The sequence below is a fragment of the Scomber japonicus genome, chromosome 8, assembly GCF_027409825.1.
Source record: "Scomber japonicus isolate fScoJap1 chromosome 8, fScoJap1.pri, whole genome shotgun sequence".
Classification (NCBI taxonomy): Eukaryota; Metazoa; Chordata; class Actinopteri; order Scombriformes; family Scombridae; genus Scomber; species Scomber japonicus.
Window position 1 is genome coordinate 24,512,958 of NC_070585.1, and position 22,162 is coordinate 24,535,119.

The following is a 22,162-nucleotide window of genomic DNA, read 5'->3' on the forward strand; positions in this document are numbered from 1 at the left end:
GAGCTAACCTTGAAACTGAGTGGGGGAAAACATAGTTAATGGTTCCAGTGAACAAGGGTGACGTAAGTGAGAGGAGAAAAAATACAGAATGGTATTAGAAGAAGAAGAGCAGTTCCTGTCACACACCTTGGTGTAGCTGCAGTATGTGTCCCTGTATCTCCGTTGGGATAACGGGTTCAGGGAGCTCCTGCAAGAACAGTCGGAGCAAACTGACCGCTGACGCCAGGTCTGCCTCTTTGTCTAGCTCCACCTCTTCACCGCTGTCATAGCGCTGGCGCAGCCAATCCACGCGCTCTGCGTTGCCATTAACCAGGAAGAGCCCCTCCAAATCCAGATGACCTAAGAACAAAAGACACATATTGTAAAACTAAACGAGTGCACTGGGCAAAACTCGGAAGAGACTCAGCTGCCACACATATCTCTGCTCTGTGTTTAACGTCGTCTGTTTAGGCTAACCCGCTGTCGTTAACTTCAGGGCTAATTTCATTCACCTACCAGCAGTTTGGAAAACCACAGAAGCATTTATCCTTAAAAACCCAACAGAAATTAGCTTTGTTTAACCAATTTGCATTTGTTTTATTTATTTAATTTGCACTTCTTTCTTTCTTTGCACTTTCACTTGTCACTTCGCTGCTGCTCACTCTCTCAGTCCACCACTTATTCGCGTGTGTGCATATTACGCACTGCCCTGGCTGATTCATGTTTCAGAACAGCGCTGCACAGAGAGGCCCCCAAACGCTACTGATTTACAAATAAATAGGTATTTGGCATTATTTTTGGCATTAAAATGTTTTTTTTTTTCCTGCTGAGGGTTCTCATTGGCCTGGTGGCCTGTACAATTATAGGGGAAACAGTGGTATGGGTTGTAGTTGAGGCTTGGTATTAATATTGGCCAAAGGCATACAAAATTCAGTTATCTTGTAAAAGTAACATACCGGGAATTTATGTCAACTTGTTCTGCCACTTTAGTAAGCATATAATCAGTCTTTTTTTGCTTTAAGAACTCCTTTGCAGCTAAGAAAAGGAAATGGCTTCAGTAAAATGATAGGTTATAGTCTCCGCAACATTTTTGTGTGCTTGTCCTGTATGTATTTGTGTGCATATGTAAATGTGGTGAACAGCTGTGTTCAAACGTAGGAGGCAGATAAACTGATGAATGTTCCTCAGAGAAACTGCTGACCTGACTGAACCTGCACCTTCTTTCTAAATGACACAGTCTCATTTAGTCACCAAAGTGTTTGCACCACTGGTAAACTTTGCTAAATTGTGATACCTCAGTTTACCGCTTGATCCCTGACATTTAATTTCAAGACATGATGGAAAACAATGCACAGGGTTAATGATTAATATTTCACTACAAATTTAGATTTTTTCTGATTATTCAATGCATTCACACCTTGCAATGTTTTCTTCACTGCTCTAAATGTGATATAATAACCAACAATCACCTGAATGTAAACACATAGTAAATTCATTATATTTCCTAATCTGGGAAATGGAGACTTTGTAGGATCCAGTTCCTGAATTGGGCACATAGCTTATGTAATATCAACATAAGAATAGATGTTAAAGGAGTGTGTCCATGTGTGTAATCAGATATGTTTGTGTATGTGAACTCCTTTCTTATCTTATCAGTATGAGAAAATGGAGGCATGACTACGTTGACTGCTCTGTAGTGCGACAACATCACTGGGTGATTGTGATAGAAAAAACAAACTGGTAGCATCAGATCCTTGCCGTCAGGGCCAGTTTTATAACATTTTGTACATTTTTGTGTTTTCCCTCCTTTACATAATGTGTGATCTGTTCATCTTGTACAATGTTATGTTTGTGTCATGTGTTATGTGGTCACATGTATCTGTTGTACAGCAATTGTTTAAAGATGTAGGCCAAATATTTTTACTGGAGCAACAACCACCATAGGCGAGGTGCCTGCCACCATAGAGAGGGACAGGATGTTATAAACTGTACAAATCTGCATAACAGCCTCTATTTAAAAGGACCTCTTTCATTACATGAGAAGTACCAGTAGTAGTTGTGTCCTGGCCTCGCCAACCGCTAAGGTGGCATGTTTGAGGGATTTGGAAAGTTATAATAAATTGTCAGCAAATTGTTTTTCAACAATCTGACAAGCTCCCTGCACATAATGTTGTTGATTTTTTTCTCCATTCCCCCCCGTGCTGTCACTTGTTGCTAATCCAGTCACATTCCCAGTAATCATTTGTCTCAAAAACAACTGATTTGTTTAACCTCCCAAAATTCTTTCCCAAACTGAACAGGTAATGCTTCAAGATGTTGAAATGGAAATGTTGTGGCTTGTGGAATGTGGATGATGAAATGACTGCCTGGCAAATTTCTTTTGACTCCTGATTTCTCATCCATTAATAAACCAGAGAGCATAATATTGAAGTCCACCTCTTCCACAGGACTCCTTAAGGTGCCTTAATTCACCAAAATATCTACTAAGTTAAGTTAAAAACTGTATGAGCAGTTTTACAGATACCACAGCTTCCATCCAACAAACCTTCAAGTGCTTCCCCTTTTCAATCTTTGTCTTACATAAAATTACACTTTTACCTCATCACTTCAATACCCTGCTCCTGCTAAAACATAAGGCATCACTTATAAGTTAAATGAGAGACTGAGGCCTTTTCCCCCGGCTGAATAACTTGTGGACTGGCAGCACCATTCTGATTAATGCACCAGCAGAGGCCCAGGAGGATTAAAGACTTATTACATAACCTCATATGGTCGAGCGACCCTCAGGTCAAACAAATGGCCAACCTGCTTCACTGGTCACTTGAGGGCCCTCAAGCTGAACAGCTAAAAAAAATCTCTACTGACTTGACAGGTTTTACAAGAAAATGTCTTTTGTGACTGCACAATAGACAACTCAGTAAGGAAGTCAGAAAAGGAATCTTTTTCTACTCTCTGTTTTATCTGAGACGTGCATGACTTGCAGTACTGGATATACGGATTAGTTTTAATGAGCCCTGTGTCCAGGAGGTCTGGTGTCCTTATGACCTGCTTAATAATCTTCAGATTCCAAAAATAAAAAAACCCTCACAAACGCATGCAAAAAAAAAAGAAGAAAAAAATAAACTCCTCGCTAAATCTGTTTATTCATTCTGTATTGATCTTCAGGATGGAATTCCCTTCATTTCCTTTATTTTATTGGTGGGATATTTAGACCAATCTAATTGCTTCAGCTGTGAGACACAAACTAAATCGATTTTACAAATAGATATTTACATACTATCCATTTTTTTATCTGATATTAAACCTGACTTTGCACACAGCAGAGATAATGAGGTTTAGGGAAACAAGAAAAATCTGTATGGATGTCTGTCCACAGATAACATGGTTGTATTGTTTGTGGGATAAATGTTATTCATGCAGCTTAATGGAATGGAAAAAAATTACACATAAATTCTGCATAAGGACGGTTTCTTTGAAAGCCTCAAATTTGACTGTTTAAACCGCCAAAGAGACTCTGCTGTCACCATCTTTTATTCTTCCCCTTCTAAGCAAAGACCTGTTTGCAAAGTCTGAACTGCCAACCTGCTCTTATAAAGGAAATGACATAAGACTGAAGTTCCTGCTCTGCGAGGCTTGAAGAGAAATTTTCCAGTGGGGATATGGGAAAGGCCCAGAGCCAGGACATTAGCAGGTTCCTCTCTTCAGTTAAGCTCTTCTGTTTTCACAAGTGGAGCTGCAGTTGACAGAACTGTTATGTAATGATGAAGGAAGCAGACCGTGGAATCATCTGCCAGTGCGTTCAGAGTTCATCTTATCACATAAACTGGATCTCCACTAACGACATATTTTTGCTTTATCGTGCTGCGAGAGCAGACACGGCAGGGCAACAGCAGCAGAGTGATTTGGGAGGAGTGAAACTCTACAAAATCAGATATCAGATATGACTGAGAGCTCAGAAATATGCACTTAGAAGTGAAAAGTGGGACCCAAATAGATTTCAAAATATAAATAAATACACAGAGGTGCAGTGCATGCCCGTGGATTTAAGCCGGTATCAGTGGTATTCTATTTCTGTTTTCCCATTTCAATCTAAAGTCCTATGAGAAGTCACTTTGGTTGAGAGAATGTGCCGTTTCTACATTGACAAGTTATGTTTGAGTCAAAGCTCCTGATGGAGTTTTAACGCTTAACAAGCTTTACTGATACACATAAAAGAATTAACTGTCTTTGCATTTTGCATGCTAAAAGTAAGGCTTATTTTAGCTGCTTTGATCAAGTAAGACAATATTCAGTACAAGAAAACTGAATGTGAACAAATGTGTGAAATTAAATCAGTGTTCGATTCAGCATTTGGTGAATTACTATTCATTTTTGTAGAATACGTTATGACAGTATTGTATGCTATAATTAGTCCCTTTATTCTGCAGTAAAACTTTGGTTGCCATTTTCCTTTAAATCGTGACAATTCATTACTGTTGATTCTTCAGTTATCTTAAAAAAGTAACAGAAGAAGGATTGTAACGCTTAAACAACTGATCATGAATCACAGTGAACATGTGGGTGTATGTATGACTCATGTGGATGATAGCGTGAAAGATCTTTAGCACAAATGTTAAACAATCTGCAGCTGGAATTTGATGTATAGGTTTAATGTTGGTATATTTTGTGTGTGTGTGTGTGTGTTAGTCACTCACCATGCTCCTCAATGTAGTCGACGATGTCTTTCACCAGTGCGGGAACCTCGTGGCCACTGATCGTGTGTGTGCGTGTCACCTCCTCCAAAGGAACGCCAAAAACCCGCGTGGTGCTGGCTGAGCCCCCGCCCTCGTTGCCTGGCAACGGAGACACGCTCTTCCTCATGGCCTCCTCCTCCTCACCACAACCCCGCCAAGACCTCACGTCTTCAGAAGGAAAAAGCAGAAGGAGGGAGAGTGGACAAAAAGTAAGATGGGAGGATTTTAGGAATAAAAGCGCATCGGAATGCGACATAAGCGGCTGCTAGTCGTACTCACGCTGGCGGTCAAAGAGTGACGAAATCATAATCATAAAGGTTGAGAGTGATATAAAGATCCAAGGAGATAAACATAGAGTGACAGAGGGACTCTCACTCCCAATCTGTCCTCATCTGCTCTACAAAAACAAATAAAATGAGCACAACCTCCTCATGGGCCACTGAACCTCCCCTCCTGTTATCTCACCTGGAGGGAGGAGAAAGGGAACAATGGACAGCGGCAATTGGCTACTGGACTGCAAAGGCATTTACACCTGATCATTTAAAGACCGTGTAAAGTGTTTTTTAATTCTGACATTTTCTTCTTAACACATTAAATAGGTCATACATGTATTTCTAAAAAAGGTGTAAAAAGCATTTCAACCATTTAGATTTGAATTGTGGAGCTAGGTTTCATAAACTGTGTTTCAAGATTTCTATGTTCAGGATTTAGTGGGCTGGTCTGAAAATCCACCAGGCATAGGCAATCGGGTGATTGGCATAAACCTGCCCCTGCTGCTGTAGAGGTATAAATACATTCAGCGCACACTACTACTACAGTCTACAGTTAGCCAGTTAGCCGCTGAGTTAGCAGCAGAAAGCTCTAAAACATAGCGTCCATGATTCTGGTAGAGGTGGTGACTTTGATTGACAGGTGACACTTGGTAGGGGGCGGGGTTTCAGCGAACTCGGCGGGCACTCCCACAGCGTTTGGGAGCAGAGAAAGAGACTGATTTTTACTTTGAAGCCTAATTTCATATATTTAGTGATTTTTTTAATCATTCAAATTTGGCAGGGTGGTTAACAACACACTTTTCAAACTCAGAACACATATTTATTCTTACTTTACATGGACTTTAAAGAGCAGGAAGAACAGGTGGAGGAGGAGGAGAAAAACCACTGCCTATGACCATTGCAAGAATTTATGACCAGCCATGGTTTCTAAAACTGTGAATGTGGACTAAAAGTGGGTCAGGTTTTTAAAAAGAGCCCTGATTACATGTTGATATTCAAATAACCAGTAGGTGAAAATATAGGATCCATGTTTTAAGAAATAAACCCCTGCATTTAGGAAGGGAGTCTCAGCAGGAAGAGAGGGAGACAGTCTAAAGGTTTACGTTGTCGGTGTTGGTGTCAGACAGGGATTATGGAGCAGGTGTCTTGTCTAAGCTAAATTAAAGAGAGGCTAAATTAGCACATCAGGATTTCCTCCTGCACAGAGTAGAGCCTGTATCTGGTTCATACATCTTATACTTGCTTTCCTACGAAATTTGTAATGAGTTTGTAATGTCCTCTGTAAACATCACTCCTTTGCGCCCATGCAAAGAGGATGCCATCAGTTGCAGACTCTGACAATGAAATGGAAATCAATGCAAAGCAAGCAAGAATGTGCAACAATAATTTCTGCTCAAAGTTTGACTTTTGTGACGGTTGGTTGGTGAGTAATCTGAATGTAAACACTAGCAGATGGTGTCCAGTCTAATCACTGAGGGAGAAACATCATCTCAGTCGATATATTGCTCTTTTCAAGATGAAAAGGAATTCATTGATTATTAATTGTGTGAAAATACACATAAAGGGCACATATACCTCTAAATATTGTAAACATTTCCATTAACAGTGTGAAAGTCAGAACTCAATGTGATTGATTAAACTAGAAAAAAACAAACAACTCATTTGTTTGACCAACTAATGTAGTAACAAAGCTCACAAAGATTAAAGGTAGGGCTCAAAAACATGCACAAATCTTTCTTCACTCATTCTCACTCTCTACATATCATCTTACCTTTTTCTTTGTCTCTCACAGGCAGTCGCCTGAAGTGGTCAAACAGGATTTTTTTTGTTCAAAGCAAACCTTTTCCTGTTTGAATTGGTCAAATAATTGCTTCTCCTGTCATTCTCATGATAACCTGTTTAAAACAGCTTATTATGTTACCTGGCATTTTTCCGGCAGTGAGCCTCTCTCTGGATTCTACCTGATTGCATTATCTCCTATTAAAAAAATTAAGTCATGAACTATTATTGAGTGTAAATGGCCATTAACTGTCTGATTCAGACCTCCTTAATTTTCTGCAGTTATTTTGTTTTTTAGTAATCTTCTAAATGTGCCTGCTTTATATTTCAACAAGATTACATATGTTGTTTCCTGTATTAGAGAGCAAATTTTATTCTCTACTTAGAAGGAGGAAGTTTTCTTGTACTGCGGCTACTGGAGCTAAAGGTGATCATGGCGGGGGTGAAGTTTGCTTTGAGTTATTTTCGTGTTGAGAACTAGTCAGTTCATGAAAGTGAAGTGTGTGTGTGTGTGTGTGTGTGTGTGTGTATGCGCTCACCGTGTAGCAGTGAAAGTGTGTCCTATCCGCTCCTCCCCTAGCCAGTGAACCACTGAACCATCTATGGCTGCTTCAGGTTGTGGCAGAAGATGAGCCGGTAGTTCCTCATTGACGGACCGCTAATCCCTCGAGCAGGATTCTCTTATAGCTACGCTGAGGAGAAACAGAGAGAGAGCGAGAGAAAAGAAAGAAAAATGCAAGAACAAAGGGAGGGAGAGGACAGCAAAAGAGATAAAGAGAGGGGCGAGTGTGAGAAAAGAAGAAGAGAGGGTGGAGACAGATGTGAGAAGACAAAGATGGAACAGTTAACAAATTATTGAAGTAACAATGTGCATGTTTATCAACATTTAGTACTCTTGATTAAATAATGCAAAAGCAACTTAATCTATAATATCTACAACTTTTACATTTGTTTTTATTTACAGTTGGTGCACAGGGAAAACATCAGAAACAGAAACAGATTTTATTCTTTGCCTCTGGTCATTATTAAATCTTAGTTGAGAATATGTTGCCATGAACAGTTACACATCATAACTAGGGCGGGGTGATATGGGCAAAATCAAGTATCACAATATTTTTGACCAAATACCTCGATATTTTGACAATTGGTGCTGTCACAAAATATTTATGCAATGAGATTTTTGACAAGTAATCGTCAGTAGTGTGCATATAATTACTAAGTAGATAAAGGCAGACAATAAAACAGTCTGTTGAGCTCAGAAAATTACATTTTCACTGTAATGTAGCATTTAAAAGCATGAAAAGAACACTTTTCTCACAGAGCAGGTCTCTGTAACCTTTAGTTTTATTTAAAGAGACCCAATGTAGTAATACAAACTTATTAAATATAAAATCCTTGAAATTGGACAAAGCAACAGTCTCAAGATGCACTGCAGGTACCTTACATACTTCCACACTATCTGTGCTGATCAGCAAAGTGACATCTTGGACTACAGAATAAGCGCCATGTTGGAGCAGCCAAAGAGGGAGAGACCACCGTGAAGAAGACTGGACACTGTGTTTGGAGAAATAACGAGCTGACCGACCCGATCAATGACGACTCAGTGCCAAAAACATGATTATAAACACATGAATGTGGAGGTGACAAAGCCAAATACCCACGTGTGTCTCTATCTTACAAAGGCTGCAGGTTGTTTATATGAGAGCAAACTCAACACAAAAACACATCCAATGCAATTAATTACAACAAAACCAATGAATGAATACAATGCATCAAGTGAATGCTTACTAAACCACATGCAAAACAGCTTTTCACAAAACCCCGTCAGATGACCAATGAGGGCAAAGAATTGCATGTTTCCTCTTGTCTTTCTCTCTCTCTATTTATTTCCTCTGCCCCCTCGTCCCTCCTTCTTTCTTTGTTATCCATCTCTCCCCCTTTCATTTAACTCCTCTCCCTTCCTCTCTAATTTCATCTTCTGACTTGGAGGCTTGAGATATCAGGCTGTCCGAGACTTTGCTGGAGGCGAGGACCGAAAAACAATAATTAAACTGACACTGGCTAGGCTAGGAAGTAAAGTATGCCGTGTTTATTGTGTGCGTGCGTGCATGTGTGTCCTACATGTGTGCAAAGTGTCACATTGAATCTTTGTATGTTCGGTTCGAGCCTGTTAAGTGCTGCCACTTTAGTACGCAAGTATGTGTTTGCACGGCTTTTGGTTGCTGTGTGTAAGAGTGCGTGTGCTCGACGAGGCTATCGAGAGTGCAAACGAGGCTCTGAGATGAAAACCCCTTCACTATCCAGTGTGTGCAATAAATGTGTCAGTGAATGTGCGAGTCAGACACTGTATATTCAGGATTAATGTGTGTCCAAGTGTGCATGAAGAGAGAAACTGTCCTTTGAGGCCATCCCTGTTGACTGAGTTGCCCTGTATAGGAATATGGCAACGTAGTAAAATATTAAAAACACTGTTCTACTTTTTCCAGAGTGTTGCCGAGTCGGAAAGAGACTGAAAAATACAAGAGACGGAGAAGAAGTCTTTAATGTTAACTTTTTATATAATTTAAATTACTTAAAAATGTTAAAAGCTATAAAAGAGATCTTTGATAATGTCTTCAAAATGATTTGGTTTCAACAGGAGGATCCAGTGCTCTCCAACCTTTCTCATACCTTATTTATCCAAAAAATATTCCAGTACTCCGAAACGTTCAATGATGGAGAGTTTACGGCGCTCTGTGCTAATCTGAGAGCATTTATTTAAAACTGGCTAGTATAAGAAGTTTCAAAGAAATACTAACACATTCTGCAACATCTCTACCAAACTCATTTTGCAACACTGACCTGGAAAACGAGCCTTTAAACAAGCTTTAAAAGTCTTTAAACACGCTTGCACGCACCTGATTAGGTCTGGACAGGTTTTGTGTTCACTCTCTTCACAGAACAACTCTCTCATTCATCGTGTCTCTCCTCCTTCTTGCTCTCCCTCTTTTTTTTTTTTTTTTGTACTTCTACCCTCTTGTCTCCCTTCCTTGCTTTGCTTTCATTCATCCTTACGTTGTGGCGTTACACAAGCCATCTGACCCACTTAGGCATCCTGCATCATCACCTCTACGTCAAAAGGAGCCAGGGGAGTCGAACTGAGGAGGAAGAGTGATCGCCACGGAGGGAAAATATTGAGTTTAGAAACGTATCTGTTTCTTAACTTGAACTGTCACTGTGTCTCTCCCTGAAAGCAGCTTAGTGCTTTCAGAGGATTTGCTCTTTTCTTACAGGTTTCTTTCCAGCCTGTTAGAAGCATCTTTTCATTACATCATAACAATACCTAAGAGCTCCTCAAACTCTGTTCAATCATCTAATACGACCAAGATAATAAAGATTTTGGCAACAATGACACACAAACATGAAATCCTGTACCATCAAGGAACAACTGCAAACCATTTAAACGTTTCAGATACAAGGAAAGAGTGTTTTCAACTATTCTAGATGCAAGGTAAGGCAAATTTATTTGAATAGCACATTTCCACCACGAGTCAATTCAAAGTGCTTTATGCTAAAATGTAAAATGCATCAAGACAGGATGTAAAAGCAACACGTTGCACGATAAAAAAGACATTTAAATATGATTCAAAGTGTTAAATTGAAAATAAAGTTGAGCTAAAATAGAGTAAGAGAGATAAAAACAGGAGAATAAAAAGTAAAAAGGAAGATACGAGAACAAGACATTTATTCATTCTGACATGTAAATGCAATAAAATGCTTCTTCTTAACTTTTTCTTTTTTCTTTAGTAGGAAAATGAAAGAAAGCTGAATTCACAGTCAGAGAAAAAGGGAACAACTAATCACTGTTACTTAAGTTAGATTTAGATTTTAACTTCTCTGGTTAATATAAAGCTAAATCCTTGTCATGACCTCCATGTTATTACTGCACTGACTCAAGGGTGTAAAAGTTAAGTTTTCTATTCAATCTGCTCAAGTGATTCTGTACTTAAATGATTTTAAGAATCCTTATTTTACCTTGAAGAACATTAAAGGGCTGTCCTCTTTAATGTTTCACTCAGATGGATTCTGTAAATCTAAGGTTCACATGAGCATCAAATTACTTGGTGCAACCTTTGTCCATACTACCCCAAAACTATGGAACAAACTACCTTAAGACAACAGGTGAGCAGCTAGAAGAAAGCTAAAATCATACCTTTTCACTTTTATTAGTTTCAGTCATTTTCACACTGATTCACTACTGAACTTCTTTCTTTTCATTTTAGCCTCTTTTACTGTGAAGCACTTTGAGCTACATTTCTTGTATTAAAGGTGCCATACAAATACAGTTATTATAACTATTATTAACTTACAGCTCCAAAGTAAATCTTTCAGTCTTTCAATCTTTCTAAATCATCAACCGCATTGAGGCTCCTGTCCTCTGTCCTCAGCGTACGACGGTCGAACCACTATTCTGTTCTGGACAGCCACACATAGACATAAGTATCAGTTAGATACAGAGTTCACTTCACTTTGATTTCCACCTTTAAAGAAGCTACCTCATGAGGTTTTCTTGGCACAGAGTTTAGATTTGTTCAGATTTGACCTATAAAATGTGAATGACTCACCGGTACGCCAACAATATGACACGAATAGACCAGATAGACCCTGATCTGCTAACATGGAGGAAGCTTTCACTTTAGCCAAATCAAAGCATCACAGTATTTATCAGCATCAGAGCTAACAGAGCTGGTTTTGGGTATAATTCAAGTTCAACAGGGCTGGAAAACAATAAATAAAAAGCCAATGTTTCCTCCACTAGGACTACACAGGTGGTCTGCTGCGTCCAGGCCCTTCATCTCCACTGTGTGTCAGTGTAAATAAACTGCCAGTGAATAATCCACAGATGTTTTACTTGTAATTAGAACTAGAGCTGCAATAATTAGCTGATAACTACAAGAAAATGAACAGCAACTACTTTGATAATTAATTAATTGTTAATTAATTAATGTTGTGATCCCAGCTTCTTAAAAGTTAGAGATTTTTTATGATTTTCTTTGTCATTTATGAAAGTAAACTGAATATTTTGGGGTTTGGACTGCTAGTTGATTATCAAAGTAGCTCATTTAAATGCGCTATCTTGGGCTGTTTGGAAATTATAATGACACTTTAAAGACAAAGTGATTAGTCCATTAGTTGATTAATGGATGAAATAATTGGCAGATTAATTTGTTTCTATCTGCATGTTACTAGTTTTTTTCCCCCTCTTGCTGAACTTTTGACAGTAAAAATAAAAAGAGTATATTCATCTTCACTCCTTTGTATTTGGTGCTGCTGAAGAGCCCAACTTTATTTCCAGGTTTCTTCTTTACTTAAGCTTATTAAATGTGGGATTCAAGAGTCTTATGTTTGCTCATAAAGACTGCCAACTCCCCCTAAAGGCATTCTTCAGCCTCTGTGCTTTCCAAAAGCAACTCAACTGGCACTGCTCGGGTGTAAGCCTATTTAAAAGCCAGAAAATATCCCACTATTGGAGCTGAGACTCCTGTATTGGGTCAGGGAACTTACAACTGAAACAATTTACAAAAACAACAATAAAGCCAACAAGGAGGCCTAAATTATTCACAATAGAGAAGCTGGAATCAGATAATTAGAATATTTTCTTCTTAAAAATGACTCAAAATCTCTTTCTTCCTGTTTTCTGCGTTGAATAATATCCAACATTTCACATTGCAGGAGTGGCTATTTTAAAGACACTATGGATTCAAATTGAACTGGATTAAAAGTGAAAGAATCATTTTACTTTAACCAAAGTCTACAACTAGCAACACTGAGGTCAGAATACATTATTCATTGCATAGTGCTACCTTTAAAAAACTACAAGTTCTGTTGTAACTACAAGTGACAAAAACATTCATCAAGACTAATTCTCTCAAACTGTACTTATAGAGTTTAACAGGACAATGAACGTACATCTGAAACAAATCCCTAAATGACAAACCATCACAGTACGCAGCAGTCTATGAGAAAAACACATGAGCTCAAACCCAAATTACCCCTTCCCCTAAAATTTTTATTATAATGTACTTTCCATATACAGGAGCGTTTGGCATATGCATAACAGTGCCATAGTACATGTACATTTTAAGCGAGGGTGGCCCTGTTCCTGCCAGCCTCGACACACTTGCGCTTTAACAGACAGATGGGGACAATGACATCGGGAGATTAGAGAACTCAGTGTTCCCAAACCATTGCCTTTTCTGCCATGAAAACTGACCCTAAAAGGCCTCTGTAGTGAGGATTTGGGCGGTAATGGAACAGTCTAGAGCGGCTCTGTCTGTGTTTCTTTCTTTCTTTTCTGTCTGTCTGTGTGTCTTAATCCCAGATATCATTCTTAACAGCCTCTTGCTCAACAATGAGAGGTACTGTTAGACAGGAAACAGAGAAAGTTAAAGCAGAGCGCTGAGAGAAAGAAAAACTGAATGAGGGAGAGAGAGTGAGAGTGAGAGTGAGAGTTAGAGTTAGAGTTAGAGAGAGAGACAGAGAGCGAGGGGAACAAGAGAAGACCAAAAAGGGAAAGGGGTCAACAGAGAATATGAGAACACAGAGGAAAGTGTGCTAGACCACACAAACTTAAGAACAAGACAGTGTCAGGCTGCGGTCGGCTTCAATGAGGCCTCTGTACTGATGCAGTGAGGTGACAAGTCAGAGGGGAAAAAAACAAACATAAAAACAACGTAAGATTGTGACAAGATGTTTCGAGGTTCGCATTGGCCAATCAGGCACAAGCATGCGTTTCCTGTGGATTAGAGACTGCAACATTTCTACTCTTTACCGTGAAATCCTTGCAACAATAGATAAAATACTTTCCACTACTGTAAAATCACAGATGCGTTATAAGAGCTGGATAAGGCGCCGCTCAGCCATCAGCCGATTTTTCCCAGTGGTCAAACTCTATTTATATAGCACTCTCATACAGACTAGTGTAGTTCAAAGTGCTTTACAATTAGCTGATTGACAAGCTGATAATACGACAGAACAAGTGAAAAAAATTAAAAACCAAAAAAGGAACAATTTAAAGATAAATTAAGACCAATGTACGCAGGAGAAAATAAAAATGATAAAAATGGTGGCAAATGTTAATTAAATAAGTACAAATAAATAAATAAGTAAAATATTATTATATTCAGAGGGCCGCGTAATGTTGAAGTAAACCCAGAAGCTAGAACCCTTTTTTTGTTGTATGCGCCAACCGAGCAATTCTTATAGGACTGAATGGGCGCCGTTTTTGGTCCGGTATCCAACTCTAATAATACATCCATGTGTGAAATCCTTCGTTATAGCATTTTAATCCCTCATGCAGACATCTGGCTTCCGATAAGCTTTCAAATGTATGGATCCGTTACACAAACAGGCCTTTCATCATCATCTCACTGATACTAAAAGCAACATACGTCAACCAACGCAGCCCAATTTAAACATGGAGTGTGCGGAAAGTGTCAGAATTAACATAATCTACCTTAAATTAAGCTAAATAGTTTGTTCATCCTTTAGCAGTCAGCTACAAGAAATATAAAGATTGAGTTTTTATTTTACTGTAAGAAAAGAAAAGAAAAAAAATCATGTCTTTGAGCTTTGACAGCACAATGTACGGTATGCAAACATTTAGAAATGTGTCTCCGCCGTGTTTCTGGGTTCAAAGTGAGTTTTCAATAACAGTCCATAGATGTGGCGGGATACAGTAAATGTGAAATAAGCCCACGGTGTATCAGATTTCAGTTTGATTCTAAAAGTGGAGTATGCACACAGACATGAAGCCAGAACGCCAGTCTGCGGGGGAGGCAGCCGTTAAAGGAAATTTCCTTGAACAGAAAGGTCACAGGTTCAATATCTGCAACAGCTGTTCCTCTTTGTGAAGTGTAACTTTAGTCAGACATTTAACTGAGCCACCGATTCAGTCAATTTGAGGCGCCGCATGAAAAGTAACTGAATACTAAAAACATACAGCAACCCACTAGAATATTTAAGGGAGGACAAAATGGTCAGACTGGTGCAAGAAATTCAACAAAAGCCAAGCCCCGGTTTCGTGAATAATGCACTTTCAACTCTCTGACATGTTTAAAATTAATATTTAAAATCACCATTATGGATAGAAGAAAACAAGTGCAAACAAATGCAGTGCAGATATGTTTCATAATGACAGTTTTATATGGCTCGCATGAGAGAAAGAAAAAAAAAACATCCTTGTTTTGATCGGCCAAATAGCCTCACAGCTCCATCAAAACAAAGTGCATGACCAAAAAGAGGATACAATATTCACAAGAGGTTATAAATAAATCAGCAAATTTCCTCTTACTTGCATCATGCTATAAAATCCCTGAAATAACCCTGGATTTAAAAAAAAAAGAAGGACAGATCAAAGCATTTAAACTCTGCACGGTCTATCATCGCTGCCCAAACTGTCACGGTGAAACGACACCAGGGAAGAGGGAAGTGACGGGAGAGAAATGTTGGACAGTTGGGAGTCTTCTTCAGAAACTTTTAAATAGCTTCTAAAGAAATATCAAAGTTAATTCAATTTATATCAGTTTCACAAGTTAAGAGTAGACCCTTTGCTCACAAACAGATCTCTAGGATAGCGAGTCTATTGAGAAAGTTTACTTAAAATCTCTAAAAAAAAAAGCCTCATAAAACCCCATAAAAACATCAAGGAGAGAAAGAATACCTGTTGTTTATTTCTGCGTTTGTCTACTGAAATATCTGTTGAGTTATTTCGGTTCCAGCTCGGGATCCTGACACGACCCAAACGTCCAATTTGAGCACATTTGAACTGTCGCATCCAAAAAAAGTGAACACACACACACACAGAGCCAAACAACACCTGACACACACACACACCAAACACAGTACACAGAGCTATGGATCGTATCTGTGTGAGCACAAAGACAAACAGATAAAAATCTCTCCCATCAATCACTGAACATGTGACTGAGATACTCATCTGTTTTGTCACAGGTGGAATGAAAACGGCATGTCACACTTTGTCCACTCCCGTAATAGCTTTAAGAGATATTATGTCAGGTGTTGCACATTTATTGGCTCACCTGGTTCAAAAACACAATATATATATAAAAAAATATATAAATATAAACCCACAAAAATAAACTGTGATCCAGAATATGGTACTATGCACAATATTGTCAGTTTATATTTGACTCATAATCTGTCACCATGGTAATTTACAGCTAACATTAGGCCTGTTAGCCATCCAGGATGCTGAAGGGCTTTGCAACAAGATGCATAACAGGAAGTCTGTCAACAACGTGCCTAATATAGAGATATAGAGCTACTGCTTATGTTGATATGATTGGCCCGTGTGTTATTAACAGCACCCCTTAAAGTACACACAGTGGTATCAGTCTGCTCTATCTATGAGAACCCCCCCCCCCCTCCAAAAAAAGGAGGATGGATGTGTGGGTAAAATATGTAAAATATGCTCACAAATGAAAGCCTGGGGTCTGCAAGTGTGACAGTACACAGAGAGGAAACTGAACTCTTATTATAACACACACACACACACACACACACACACACACAAATGTAAAAATGGATCTGAAAAAAAAACTGCTCTCCTATTTGACTCAGAGCAGAAATAAGGCAATAGCAGACGATGGCTGCCCTGACTCTGAGGTCAAATAAATACACAGTAAGTGGGCAGAACATGGGGAGGAAGAAGATAAAGTAGGTTATTTATGATGGGGGCTGATAGGGCTGATAGGGCTGTAGGACGCACACTGTCAAGTAAGGCAAATTAACTCAAATGCGTCATGATGTAACTTTTTTGGCTGCTTTTTGTGACTCATCTACAACAAAAGTCTGTCTGATATTACATAGCTACTTAAGTCAGATTTAAGAGTTCTCGGATACACAGAGTTTGATCGGTTCCCAACGCACTTCATCAATTTATCAAACTCAAACTACCACAACCTCAAAATAAGCGCTGCCTCTTTTTGCAGATCACCTGCCTGTAAAAATGCAAGCGACATGGCTACTGTCACAGATAAAGTCACCAGACGTTGGAGTTATGCAAGGCAGCTTTTAATTGCGTTATCTGTTGCATCTCATCTAGGTACTGGTTGAAAGCTACTGTCACAGGCCTGCATCCTAATGTAAGAAATGCTACACACACACACACACACACACACACACACACACACACACACACACACACACACACACACACACACACACACAGTGTGTGTATGTATATATATATATATATATATATATGTTTTTTTTTTTTTTAACTTGATTTTAATTATGTTTTTATGATTTTTATAAACAAGTGTCCACTTGTTAAGTGTATTAACAAACGTGTTGTTTTTCCCCTGTAGTACCCTCTCCCACCTGTTCTCTCTCTCCACTTGTTGTCATTCTGGCCAGTGTCACAATCGCCCATGTGAAACCGAAAGTGGAGGAGTCCGTTGCTGACTTCTGGAGGGGAGGGGGGCAGAGGGCTGACACACGTGTGGTAGAAGTAGGAGGAGCGAGTTTTGTTTTGTTACAAGGAGAGACTTTTAAAGTACTCGAATGATGAATATTATGATTGTGAATTGTATAATAAACTCCATGTATCAGGTGAAATTTCACTCTATTTTTGTAGCAGAAAAAAAAAGATATTGCAATGTAATTTTTTCCCACTATTATACCTCCCTAGTGGCCAATAAAAAACTAAGAATTTAAGCAGGCATGTATAAATCCTTACGTCTTACATTAACCACTTTTTTACAACTCTGTACTTAACTGTCTTTCTTTATGTCTCTCTCAGTGTGAATTTGACGAGGGTTATTACATCTTTCTTTATGTCTCTTACACACAGCTTAGATAGGAATGCATAGCGGGGATTAATCTGCAAAAAAATGTGCAGGTCAGCATTCAGACATCGGCCCAACCCTCGTGTCCAAGTCTCACTGAGCAACTCTTGAGCAGCTGCACGTGCCGTTCATCCAAGAGTTTCAGTGCAATCTGTCTTTATGCTTTTATATCTATGCTTCTTCACAATTACCTCGGTTATATGGGACCTATAAAGCGCTGTGCCACTTGACGATTATCAGTTGCTTTTGCTTTTGCTTTCTCAAACTCAAACTCTCTAATCAGAGCTAAATAGAGCGTAGAGTAATTCCAGAAAGCGAAACGTAGCTATCAGGGGTAAAAGCCTCAGATATATAATTCAAGTGAATAAGTTATTTAATTAAAAGAAGCAATTCAGTAAGAAAATAACTAAAGACTTAGTGTTTAACAGCCTAAACTAAAAGTACAATATATCCACATTGCATCCAATGAAGAATAAAAACTATAAAAGGTGTCAAATGCAAAAAATATAACACAATTTAATTATGAAGAGATACAAAACACAAACTAATAGGATTTATTTTCGATACCTGCCAGGCTTTGTTAAGTTATTGTGGGTCAATGTTTAATTACAGCTGAGGAAGCGTTTGTGTCTTTTTCAGACAGACATGAGCAGGTCGACTCAGGCTCGGGGGCGTGTACGCAGATGGATGGAGGAATGACGGAGGAGAGAGAGCAAAGTGATGGAAACAAAACAAAAAAAGGGGCATCAGAAAAGAGAACGGTGGAGGAAGATTACCAGAGAAGAAGGTAGCGAGGGAGATAATGGACATGAAAGAGTGCGTGAGATAAAAGAGAGGCTGAGCAGTAACACTTTGCCCTTGAATCGGTGTCAGCGGCTCACTGCCCTAGCCTAGTTTAGCTGCTCCTCCCAGGCTAGCCCTGTCAGTGATGAATTAATAAGCACATGTCTTAGGGGGATATGGGCTTTTTCTGGCCTTGTTATCTCTTTGCCTCAATCAAGTGGCACATTCTTCTTTTTTATTTATTGTTTGAAGATCTAGGGAGCATCCAAAAAAAAAACCCATAACGATTGATTTTAAAGAAATGCTTTTAAGTTATACTGTGAGTTGAAAAATCAACAAAACGGAACGGAGGAAGCTCGAATTAACTTTAAAACTACACCTCACATCCACGTAGTTTCACCCCTGTACAACCCCAGTCTTATGCAGCTGGTGCTTAATTGCCACTACAGACTTCCACTGCCGGGATTAAATGCCCTGCTTAATAGCATTTACTGGAGGAGGAAGAGGAAGAGACGGAGGAGGAGGAGGAGGAAGAGGAGGGAGTGTCTCTGAACTGGGTGATTTTTGCAGCCTGAACTCGCCATTTCATTATACTGCTGGTTATCGTTGTCACTGATCTGTCACACAAGTGCTCTCTTTAAGGGAAACAGTAGAACAAGATCCGTTCTTCGATGGCCTGAGCGCCAGTGACATTGCGAAAAGCTTCGACGCCTACAGTGGAAACAAGTGCAGCTCTGTGTTGGAAACTGTGGGAGCAAAGCGGCATTTTGTTCGGGATATTTGCATAAAGTTTGCTCTGTTGCCATCTGGGTGAACAGTCACACACATTTCTCTTCTTCATTCTGTGGATTTGTCGACTCTTCAAACAAGTGGTCGAACTGGTTTTGACCACAACCTCTGATTGAATTCTGGTTCTGGACACAATTTTCCAGAGCTTTAATTTTAATTGTGTTCTTGTGAGAGTATCTTCTCATTAGAAATCTATAATAATGGCACATTTTAAGCATACATTCCCTGTTATGTGTAATACAGTTAAAGTAATCTTGCTAATAGTGACTTTTCTGTAATGCTCCATGTATAATTATTCATGTTGGCCCTTCAGTGGTCAGGCTGACCTTAAAACTGCATACAGAGAACTTGTATTGATTCCTAATAACAGGTTTTAATTAACACTTGTCAATGAAAACTAAGCTAAGATAAAAAGATAAGGCTGGAGCTGCTGTGGTATTGATTTTTTTCCCCCTTACTGAACAAATTAACAAAATTTTCATGGAAACACCATAAAAAGAAAGTAATTTAATCCTCAGATGTTGCAAAATGATTGGTTCGTGAATGCCATATTGGCCCAAACAAAAAAGAAAACCCTGATTAAAATTATTTTCAATGACATTATTTTCTGTGACAGGCGTATTTGGCAGCTTGACATATGTCATTTCTGGATTTGTCGTAAAAATAAAAAAAAAAGACAAAAGATGAATGAATTATAAAGAGAGTCATCTCAGTCACATCTCAGCACTGTCCACAACAGTCTAAAACACATACACTTATGTGTCCAAACCTTGGCAAAGAATGTTTGATTTAAGAGGCGACATTTGATACTAGATTCAACCGATCAACTAATCGTGACTAGGTGTCACCCAATGATACAACAGAACAATTAATGTAGCAACTAGTTAAAGTAAATCAATAATTTACAGTATGTTTACAAGTATACTGTATTTATGTTGACAAAAATGTTAATCACTGTAGTTTATATTACTTGCCCAAGACGCATAAAAATTATACGATGACAATAAGTAAAGTATAATCAATAGCTGTAGTTAATTACCATGCAGGAATGCACTCTGTAATGATATGTTTTTACTGTGATTTACGACAATGAACGACATCAGTGCATCGTAGATTAATGGTGTTTCAGACCTCAGCAGAGTCAGTGGTCTCAGCCCCCATCTCAGACCACTAACACTGAACTTTATTGATTTAGTATCGATCTATAATCACCTCTGCCTCTCGGTCTGTCCCATACTGATGGAAATTTTAAGACCGCTGCACACTAAAATACCAGCTAGCATTAATAAAAAAAGAAAAAAAAAGAGATGTCTCTCCATCTGTTGTCTTTATATTCCGGACAGGTGTGACGGTTCGATGAGGAAGTCAGCCGACGGGGAATCAATGAGGAAATCCCGAGCCCGTTGTTGAGTATCACTGAATAAACAGTCTGATACAACGGCCTGAACGAGACTCGATTAACACAGACACAAATGGCTCACGCAGGATAGTACAAGTCTTGTCATTTCCATCTGTGTGTGCGCTCCTGTGTGTACACAATAGATCAAAACACCAGCTGTGAGCGTCTGCTGACAAAACGAGCTGAGACGGTGACCGAGCAAAAAAAAAAAAAAAAAAAAAAACTGGCAGTGCGGTTTGATACAGGAAGTGACAGTTTCTTCTAGCGTTTTCTCAGCTTTCTTTAATCATCATTTGCTCACTGAAGACTTTTAGAGTGTGCAAATGTATGTGATTATTATTATTGGGGGCAGGTCTTTATGAGCCAATGAATCCAAGCAGCCGGGACTGTGTGCGCTCTGAAGAACAGGGGAAGGCAAACTGAGCTGAGATCAATGAGGATTTGCTGCTCGATTACTGCTCTGGGGCCAAGAGTCAAACCCTTATTTTCCTCACTCATCTTTAAAGGAAAGCTCTAAAAAATATCTGAGTCATCGTCATGTGAATTGCCTGCCTTTTTTTGTTTGTTTGTTTAAGATGCCCCAGTCAGATTTCCTTCTCCTTTTCTCAGCATATCTTCAGGAAACAACAGCAAAATATGTATGTGTTAATATCTCATTAGTCACCAAGCCACTAACATTCACAGGGACAAAAAACCCTAAAAAAAACATCCAGTTACAATTGTCCACCTCACCACTTTTTTATTCTTTATTTTATTCTATTTATGAAAATATCTGCAAATTCATGCAGGCACAGCTGTACTGTGTAGTAACCATGAAGCACAGCCACTGAGCTTGTTACTCGGAGTTCATACTTTCTAAATTTTGGGGTAAACGATATGAAGTCAGTAGCAGATATGACTCTGATTCTACTGAAACCTGAGTGAGCTGTGACGTGTACCCCTGATCAGTACCCCACTTGCTTATAATGTATTGGTAGAGTAACAAGTTAAATCGTCCAGATCTTTTTAAAATTCAACTCAACGTATAAGTCCCAGAAAGGCGTTACTGGATCTTAATCACTCTTGGGGAAAAAACAAGGACTCTTGGTCTAACCTGACTGAAATGGCTCTGGAGCAGTGTTGGCTGGTTTGGATCGCTGGGTCCGCAGCCAGAACATAGACTTTATTACTTTACAGTCAGAGCCAAGCGGCACCGCTGCCAAGTTTAAACCAGGAAATCTCAGCTCTGAGGTCAAGGTCGAATTAATCTCTGAGCTCATGTATTAGCAATGCATCCCTCTAAGACCGGCTGGGCAAGCAGCACTACTAAGTGATATCTACCTGGTGACCTGAATTTTACCTCTAATTGTTCTTGAAGGCAGAAAGTTGACATATCAGAACTTTAAAAGAGCAGCAATTGAGAGATTTTTTTTTAAATAAGCCAGAAAATGTGGTATTTAAATGTAGCTGTATGCAAAATTTCTAGCAGGAGTAGTGTCAACCCAATTAAAATCTCTCAATCAACATGAAATTATGATGATAATTTTGATAATAATTAGCAAACATCATTGGAAACAGAATACCTTTGGATTTTTACTT

The 22,162-nt window shown here is 39.0% G+C and overlaps 1 protein-coding gene across 4 annotated transcripts in view; it reads right to left on the bottom strand.

The window, feature by feature from the left end:
* The window catches only part of fam13b (family with sequence similarity 13 member B), a 76,881-nt gene that overhangs the window by 48,617 nt on the left and 6,102 nt on the right, over positions 1 to 22,162 (bottom strand). For 3 of the 4 annotated variants that reach the window (XM_053323517.1, XM_053323518.1, XM_053323515.1), the window contains exons 2-4: positions 7,303 to 7,450; positions 4,674 to 4,880; positions 127 to 339 (exon numbers count right to left, since the gene is read on the bottom strand). In XM_053323517.1, coding sequence (XP_053179492.1) covers positions 127 to 339; positions 4,674 to 4,839 — 379 coding nt within the window. In that variant the 5' untranslated portion in view covers positions 4,840 to 4,880; positions 7,303 to 7,450. Of the gene's footprint in view, positions 1 to 126; positions 340 to 4,673; positions 4,881 to 7,302; positions 7,456 to 22,162 lie in introns of all 4 variants that reach the window. The other variant, XM_053323516.1, reaches the window with a different exon arrangement.